This window comes from Elephantulus edwardii, unplaced genomic scaffold (genome assembly GCF_000299155.1).
Source record: "Elephantulus edwardii isolate Elephantulus edwardi_28Jun2011 unplaced genomic scaffold, EleEdw1.0 scaffold00063, whole genome shotgun sequence".
Lineage (NCBI taxonomy): Eukaryota > Metazoa > Chordata > Mammalia > Macroscelidea > Macroscelididae > Elephantulus > Elephantulus edwardii.
In genome coordinates, this window is record NW_006399813.1 from 14,981,082 (window position 1) to 14,990,903 (window position 9,822).

A 9,822-nucleotide genomic window follows, 5' to 3' on the forward strand; every position below is an offset into this window, starting at 1 on the left:
AATAACTATGAATCCACATAACATCTCACAACATTAATGAAGACATGCTGAGTGAAGTCAGTCAGTCACTAGAGGGCAAATATTGTACAAAAACCACTGTCAAGTTGGCTATGAATCATAGCAACCTTATGCACAATAGCTCTGAATCCTGCTCTATCCTGAGCCAATACCATTGTCTTTGACACACCTACCCTTATTACCCCAGTTATTGTGTCAATCCATCTCATCTGGGGTCTTCCTCTCCTGCACTGTCCCCTTCCAAGCATGATATTCTTCTCCAAAGACTATTTCCTCCTAGCTACATGCCCAAAGTATGTGAGACTCAAAACCCTTCCCTCCGCAGAGCAGCTTGATGTCACCCTCTCCAAGAAAGACCTATTCATTTTCTGGCACTCCATGTATGTTCAACCGTACAACAACTCAAAAGCATGAATTTTTCTGTTGTCCTTGGTCATTGGTCCCTGGATCATGTGCAGTCTCTAGACTGACATCCTTCATCTTCAGCACTCTGGAGAGATCCCTGAGAGCAGATTTTCCTAATGCAATTCACCTTTTGATTTCCTGATTATTGGTGCCAAAAGTGTTGATTGTGGAACCGAGCAAATTGGAATTGTTAACAATCTCAGTCTCTTATCTGTCTGTCATGATGCTGCCAATGGGCCCAGTGGTAAGAATCTTCACTTTCTTGATGTTGAGCTTCAATCTATACTGCAAACTACATTTCTTGAACCTCTGCAGCAAATGCTTCAGGCCCTCATCAGTTTCAGCAAGTAGGGTAGAGTCATCTGCATAATGTAGATTGTTGATGAGTCTTGCTCCAATTCTAATGCCACATTTCTTTTCATAAAGTCTAGCCTCTTGCATACAGGGGAGGAAAAAGACCCACAAAAACACAAAACAGCAAATAACCCTAAAAAACATTTTCATTATTATCAAGGATGGGAAAGAGAGCGAAAAAATATTAAGTAGAAGAATCAATTCCTTTGAGTTGTGGTGTTGGAGTACTGAATACATCATGGTCTGTCAAAAGAACAAACAAGTGTTTTGGAGGAAGTGTAAACAGGGTGCTCCCTGGAAGCAAGGTTAGTGAAGCTTTACTTTGGACATTTTATCAGGAGAGTCCAGTCCTTGGAAAAAGACATCATGCAGGGAAAGGTGGAAGGTCAGAAAAAGAGAAACAAAAACCTCGATAAGAAGGTTTGACACAATGTCTTTAACAATGGGCTTGAGCATATCAGAGGTCAGAGATCGTGAGGAAAGCACAGGATAGGGCAAGGTTCAGATCTGTTGTTCATAAAGTCACTGTGAGTCAGAGCTAACTTTATGGCACCTAACAACAACTGACAATAATTAATTCATTGCCATCAAGTTGGAACCTTTCTTAGCTGACCCTCCAGTGGATTTCTGAGGCTGTAAGTTACACAGGAAATTATCCATCTTTCTCCTGGGGAGTGGCTGGTGGATTTGAACAGACAGAGGGCTCAGCCTAGGGGGTAGCTGTGCAACTCTCTACAGACTAGGTTACTAGAGATCCCTAGATAGTAGAAGTATATTCATTTGAAGGGAAAGGTAATGCACAATATAAGTCAGCACAACATGACGAAGGTAAAGGGAAGGCAATGGGATGTATAACAACATGGTAATGATATGGTAATATGTTGCTGTTGTTGTGTACCATAGAGTTGGGAACCGACCCATAGCTGATCCTCCAGTGGGTTTTCAGAGGCAGTTAATTGCATGGGAGGAAACTGCCCATCCTTCTTGCATGGAGCAGTTGGTGGCCTCGAACTGCAGGTTTTCCAGATTGCAGCACAGTTTCTTGCCACTAAGCTACCAGAGCTCCTAATAACGTTGCTAGGACAGGTTATTCCTTGGAGAGAGACAGCATGCTTGGGGCAGCTAAAGAGAGGAAGACAGTAGACCAGGTGAGCTGACACGTTGACCGTGGGAATGGACTTGAGTGTGTCAAAGATTGTGAAGATGGCATGAGATAAAACAATGGTCAGATTAGTTGTTTGTAGGGTCGCTATGAGTCATACTCGACTCGACGGCACATAACCTAGTAATAACTTATTCTCTCATTGCTGTCCAGTATTGACTCATAGCTGACCCTCTAGTAGAATGTTCAAAGGCTGTTTGTCATCCAGGACATACAGTTGTATATCATAAGTCCTCTTATTCCTATGTCCTGCAAACATATTCAGGTATCTGAGCCTACAGGGAGCCCTGGTGGTCTAGTCCCCAAGAAAATGCATTGCTAACCAAAAAGCAGTGCCTCAAGCAGTTTGAATCCACTGGCCACTCCTACGGAGATGGAGATGGGCAATCTTCCTCACTGACAGCCTACAAAAACCCGTTGGAGGGTCAGCCAGTTCTAATTTCATGGAAATGAGTGAACAGTGTATATAGAAAACAAAGTTATGAAAATATCTCAGCCATACCTTGAGAGACTGATTCACTGGGTTTGAAGGCTTAGGACCTATAGGAGACATCTACTCAGCATATCCCAGTAAATAAAGACAATGTGCTAACTCCTACTTTGAAGTGCCATCTAAGTTTTTGAAATGCCAGCTAAGATACAATTATTGGTCCCTTCAAACCTGGAGCAAAGAGTGACTAAAGAAGCAGCTCCAGATACTAAAGGACACCCCCAACCCCACCGCCACTATCTGTTCTGACTGGATTCCCAACAGAAAGCTCTGGGGAAAAATTGGAGAAATTGTGGAACAAAATTCAAAAGCACAAAAAACAGACTTACTGGTCGCAAAGAGGCTGGTGGAACTCCCAGAAACAATAGCCTTTAAAAATCCTTCAAACCTGGAACCAAGCCTACTCCTGAGTATCACCTTTCAGATGAACAACTGACGAACCTATAATGTGAACATTGTAATACACTTCTCCAAACAAGCAAACATTAAGTCCAAAAGGGCAGCAGCACTTGCTTAAAACCAAAGTCGGACAGCAGCAATGAAGAATGAAAATGGTGAGGTGAGGAAAGTGCAGATACCCTAAAGGGATCCAAGGGTATCAATTGGAGAGGGTGAAATCAAGTTTCCCCTTGGAGGCTAGGATTTTGGATTGACAGTGCAACTCCTCACCACTAAACACAGATTTTGAAGCTCCGTCTCACATACTTTGGGCATGTGGCCAGGAGGGACCAGTCCTTGGAGAGGAACATAATGCTCAGAAGGGCAGAGGGACAGTGTAGAAGAGGAAGCCCCCGGATGAGATAGATTGGTACAATAATGAGGGTAATAGTGGTAGGTGTGTCACAGTGAGACTGACTCAGTACAGGGCCACCTTCAGAGTTGCTGTATATAGAGTCACTGTAAGTCACAGGTGACTCAACAGCACATAAGAAACTGCTCTGTATATACTCATCCAAATGACAATGTTAAAAAAAAAAACAAACCACACAGCTCTCCTGACCCGCATAGGGCCACAATGACTAGTGGACTTGATGGCAACTGGTTATAATTTTATTAAGTCTACTTCTTCAGTGGGATGGAGCTCCCTGATTAAAACAAGCTTGGAAGGAGTGGCATCCACTTCCATAATAGCTTGCCTCCGGAAACCCTATGAACCTGGAGAGGATGAAAGGCACCCAAGGGTCTAGGACTCTCCTTCACAGGGCCTCTGAGTCACCTGCGACTGGACAGCACTTAAAAACTTCTACTCTTGTTCACTTAAAAAAAACAAACAGAAAAACCCCCAAAATACCCCACCCCTACTGCCTACCATGTATTAATCCTTGAACTGTATCCCAAAGAAATAAGCTACAGTACTAACCTCATATATTTTAAATATACCCAACAACTTATTTCTTTTCAAAAAGGCTTACTAAACTACTGTCAGAGTTGCTCTCACTCATAGCAATATTGTAGGACAGACTAGAGGTTCCTAGGCTTTAAGTCTTCTGTGGAGTAGATAGTTTCAAACTACTAGTTTTGACGATCTATGAAATTACTTTTGAAAATATTGTTGCTCAACTTTCTTAGAATATGTTAATCTAAAAACCCTTTCATCATCAAGTGTAATACACAGTATGTTAAATTACATTTTAAGCCACCTTGGCAAATACTTTCTCAAAGGAACATTATCCAAGAAGGAAATACCAAAAACATGTTAACTAGAAGAGTCATGTTTTTAACTCTAAAAGTTCCAAAACCACAGAATATACTTCATATTGCTGAGAATTTTGGGTGGCGTTTTTAACTTGTAATTTTCCTCTCACATTTGCTTCAATATTGTGTTAAGGTGTGAGTTCTATTTCAATACCTAAAGTTTTAACTTTTTTCTGTATCACAGCCTAGCCTAACAGGTGAGGCCATATGCAAAAAACAATGAAAATGATATTAAAATTAGTTTATTTTTCTACTTATCTTTTAATAAATGAGAAGAAACACAGTAGTCTGTCTCATATAGAACATTTATAATACATAACAATCCATAAAGCCTCATGGTGAGGTAGGAACAGCTTTGGAAAATAACACAGTCATAAAACATACAAAAAGTTAGGTAAAACGTTGCAGCACTAAAGACATTTTAACTGCATCTGCATTTAATGAGATGATAACTGCATTTAACTGCACTACATCTGGCCCAAAGAACAGGCAACAGCAGACACAAACAACACAATATGAAAGCTTCATAAAGAATCACAGCATACATTGATACACTTCATTGTGCTGTTTCAAGGCAGAACCATAACATGGCAATTTGTGTCTTTATATAACCACAGATTAATTGTATGTTACATTCCCTTCAGCATCTTTTAGGCAAAGACACTGCACCGTAAAATATTTTTGGTTTAAAAAGTTTAAACTGACATACAAAAGGCTCTTCTTGTGCCAGTGAAAATGACAGCTAAATATTCCAGAGCTTGATAGTAAAACAAAATAGCATTGCCACGTATCAGTAGAGCTACATCAAAATGGTGCTATTACAACAATTTCCATTTCAGAGATGTTCAAACACTGTATGACAGTTTCAATTAAAAACAAAAAACCCCTCCACCTTCCCAAGAGTTTTAACACTGTTTTACAACTCAACTGAAACTCAATATTAAAATAAATAATTTTATATTATAGAATTACACTCCATCATATTTGTGTGTGAACATCTTAAGACAGCAGGTAAATGACATTTACATCATTTAAATGGTATCTGTTTATCAACAGTAAAATCTTTAACTCAATACTAATCAACCTATTATATAGTTCACATTAGTTTCCATAGGTTATTTCCTTTAAAATTTTCAGAACTTCAATAGTAACTGAGGATGTTCACAAGATAAAACCATGTTAACATGGCCTTTTTTCCTACCTAGTGACTTTCTGATGTGCACTGTTGTTAGATGCTGTGGAGTACAACTCAAAATGACCCTATTAACAGACTTGAACCCTGTCATATTCCATACCATCTTCATCTTGACAAATTTTTCCTATTCAAATTACCTTAGGTATTCAACATACTGTTTCTAAAACATTATAACACATACAAGGTTTTTGAGTTTTGGTTTTATAGAATGTAGTCTTTGTGTTTGGTTGAGTATTTTTCTTCAAATAATGCAGAAACCCTCAAAAAAATTACTATAACCTAAAAGGTGGCAAAGGAGAATAGAGTCTCTCATCACTAAGGCTGCATTTGGTCTGGAAAAAATCTGAGTTGGTTTTAATTCAGGCACCTGGAGCACCACCTTCTCACTAAACTGAGACAACAGACAAGTTTCTAAACACATTCTAAAGATACCTTGCTCAAATAGAAAAGAGCCAGCAGGAGAAATGTACCTCCTATAACTGATGCAGTATGTTAGAAAATAGCATACTTAAATATTGGGTTAAGTCTCTGAATAATTTCCCTCATTTTTCTTCCAGGAAAGAATAAGCAATTTTGAGAAGACACTTAAAGTCCACAATATTTAAATATAAGCACATTTTTAAAAGAAATGCTAGGATAGCTAAAAAAACAGGTTAGAAAAGTGCATCATAAATAAATTAAGTCTGTTAAAACTCAATAGGTGAGTCAGCGCCCACTGATTTTATTACGACAAAGTCTTCAAAAAAGAGAATCCTATGGTATCACTTTGTTCATGTAAGCTACTTTAAAATGTTGTGTAATTTAAAGTATTAAATCAGGAATGTACATGATACAGTACAATTTGCAGCTTTCTTTCTCCAGTTCAACCACATAATGCAATCCCTCTAACCCAAAACCAACTCTAAACACTTGTAAAATTCAATTAACTATCAGTTTAGGACTGAATAATTTATCAGGTGAGAATATTAGAAAATTAAAATGTACTACAAATTGGCAAGTTATGCTTTTGGCCCATTAAATATGAATTTATAAACCATGTTCCTAAAATTACCTTATTCTCATTGGAGAAATCGGCTGTTCTTAAATAGACCCATTGCCAGCAACAGGCTTATACTAGGAAAAAACCCAAACATAACCATCTAGCACAAAAAATTATCCCTTTAAAAAGTCTGTCAAATTCCAAACTTTCAGCTTAAAACCCATTAAGCAATGAATTATTTCAGACCCCAAAAGGTAGCCATCCCAAAAGTAGTCAGCTATAAAAGTAGTCAAGACACCTTGTTTCTAGAAAAATAGAGCTATACATGGTAACTGACATTAATTTTCATCCTTAAGGACAAAAATTTAGTTTCTTCACAATACAACACCTTCTCTGTCAAGAAAAATATAACTTAAATACCATAAAATAATATTTCTGTATGGATTTCAAATTTCATGGCAAAATGAAACAGCCAAGAACAATTTTCCTGCGTAAAATACTTTAGCATTTTTTGCAAAATAGATCATCATTGGAAGATATGAGCAATTTCAAGAACAGGATGGCTTACAGAATCTAGCATTATTACTAAGAATTTCATATCCAAATTATAATTAACCTTCAATTTGTTGGTTCCCCCCCCTCTTAAGTCTGTGGCTTCTAGCAAGCATTGCTAGCTGTGCTTGAAAAGCTCCACTTAAATCCAATCATGATTGGTCACCATGAAGTGACTTTAAATATTTAATAGCATTTTTTAAGTCCCAATTTAAGTTATTAACAGCTAATATTTAACATGTTATTCAACTGAGCATCTTTATCACCTCATTGTTACTAATACCAGTATTTCAAAGTAATGCTGGTTAACATGCCCATGTTTTAGACTAACTTTGGGAAATGAGTTAAAATTTAAAAATAATTTAGAAATATCTTAACATATAATAATCCAAAAACATTTAGTCTGGTAAAGTCTCTTCCCTGCTCTTATTCCCTAACTATCCTACTATAGATGTAAACCATACTTCACATTTGTTAATTACCTGTTTAGTAGAGTGACACTCAAAAATGAAGCACATAGGATAACTGGTATTTAGCATTATAAATACTCTGTATAGATTTTTTAAAAAGGAACTTCTCTTAATATCCTTAAAAATATGCTGTTATTATGCCTTAGGATGATCTCAAAGGACAAGTAAATATTATAAAAAATATCAAATGAAACAAACTTGTGATATAAATTCTAGCAATTATAATTCTAATAAACAAAAGCATTAACACTGGGGGGGAAAGAAAAGCAGAGAAATTCCAGTAACAATTTCAATTTATTTATCCCCCTAATTTTTTTTTTTACTATGGGAAAACGGAAATCAAATGCCATTATGTTATATTAAGGTTTATATTTAAAACAAAAATGTAACATAGCGTTAGAACTGGCTTTCCAAACCTGTTACAGCATAGCTGTATTTTGCACTAATAATCACAAAGTTGTCATCATATAGAACTTTATGTAGTCTGTTAGGTTCTTACAAAAATAGAATTAAACTGTGTGACCAGAACAAGGACTTCCATTACACGACTTGGCAAACTTAGAATTTCAGTGGAGATCTTTCTTTTTCCTCTTGCAGCTTAAAAGGAAAAGTCAAACATCACATCTTCTTTTCAAAGCTTACAAAGACGATTCAGGTTGGCCGGTTGGCATTTTTTCAATCTCTACCACAACAGCAGGAACGTTGTTGTCTTTAGTCCTCTGAGGCTTCTTCTCTAGATTGTCACTAAGTTCTAAACAAGAAATGCTAACTGTTGGAGTCTTCTCTGCATCCTTTCCAGAAAGGGCTTGGGGGGTCCCACAACACTGCTTCAAAGCACACTGAGTTCTGCACGCAAGTTCACAGGGGACTACACCTGATTTAGAGCCCACAGTAGTAAATTCAGGCTGGATAGTGGTGGCATGGATTCCGTGATTATGAAAAACATCTTTAAGGATTTTAGCAACTTGCATGTACGATGTTGGGTCTTCACATTTTATGTGAGCAGTAGCAATGATTCTGCTTCCAGCAAGTTGCCAAACATGTAACTCATGAACTTCCTCAACTCCTTCAACATTTTGAAGTTCTTTTATCAAATGTTTGATATCAATTTGTTTAGGAACAGTTTGTAGAAGAATAAGAGCAGATTCCTTCAGTAATGGATAAGTTGTGTAAAGTAGTATACAGACCATTACAATACAAAGAGTTGGATCTAAATAGAGAACCCAACAAGGACCAGCCTCATTAACTGGTGCATGAGTACTGTTAATTACTTCTACAAATGCTTTGCAGGGTTCAGGGGTACATGGGTTCATACAGAACTCCCTTTCAGGACAACCTTTCCAAGAAAAATAGAAGACCAAGGCATTTACTACTACAATCACAGAACCAAGGGCATCGCCAAAGACATGCAGAAAAACTCCACGCATGTTAAGTTGCCCAGAATTTTCTTCTTCCAATTCCATATGGTCAGCTTCTTTGATAAGATTTCCATTCACTTGTACATCCACTGTATCATTTCTGGATTTTTCTGAATCTACAAAGAAATAAAAATTCTCCATTTAAAATGTTAACATAAAACTTCATACTTGATAGACTCCACTAAGTAGTAGTTGTTTACTTAAGTGGTAAAGAAGGTGGTAAATGCTTACCTCCGTTTATAATTAAAAATTTTTAAAATCTGTACAGCACAATTTAAATCGAAATACTGGAAATAAGCCAGGACATAAAACTGTTGTTAGGCGCCCTCAAGTCCACTAGGACTCACAATGACTGTTTAACAACAGATCTGAACCTTGCCCTTTCCTGCATCATTCTCTTATCTCTAAACTCTTGAGCCCACTGTTACAGTCACCAGAGTCAATCCAAATTGTTGGGGTTGGCTAGGGCTAAATTAAGTAGTTAAGATAACAATGCTTCTCTACTTCTTTCTAACCACCCACAAAAAAAAAAAGAAAGGTCTCTCTGATGAGGGTGGGATCCTATAATTATTCTGCCAGACTTTCTGGCACATACAAAAAGAAAAACCAATTGAATGGTACACGTTAAATGCAGCTATGTGGATGAATCCGCTAATACAAAAGGACTGATTTGGCACCAGGTTCTGGTTGCAGTAACTAAGGTCAACTGCCTCTGAGTAAAATCAAGTTTAGCTTTAAACTTTTTACTCTGCCCTTAGAAGATAACTCTCCTTGTGGGAGGGATTTTAGAACCTGACAAATCAGCACTATGGATCTATCAGCCATCATAAAGCCTGTTATCAAAGCTACTTCAGGAAAGGCTGGAACTAGTTGATCGCTACATTCCTTTCTAGCTCTTGACCTTTTACAACAATTACACACCACGCAGCGGCTGGATTTTTTTGGAGCATCTGCCTGCTGAAGGGGATTTAGGAACATGAAAACCTCCAGCCCCCCCCCCCAAAAAAAAAAGAAAAGAAAGGAAAACTGCTGAGGGAAATAGGATCCAACCAGGTACACGGAAGGATGCACTACGAATGACCGG

At 37.6% G+C, this 9,822-nt stretch overlaps 1 protein-coding gene across 1 annotated transcript in view; it reads right to left on the reverse strand.

Moving 5' to 3' along the window:
• Positions 1-7,958: 7,958 nt before the first annotated feature.
• The window catches only part of SLC30A1 (solute carrier family 30 (zinc transporter), member 1), a 2,898-nt gene continuing 1,034 nt past the window's right edge, over positions 7,959-9,822 (reverse strand). Inside the window, exon 2 of the mRNA XM_006888009.1 lies at positions 7,959-8,854. Coding sequence (XP_006888071.1) covers positions 7,959-8,854 — 896 coding nt within the window. The remainder of the gene's footprint in view (positions 8,855-9,822) is intronic.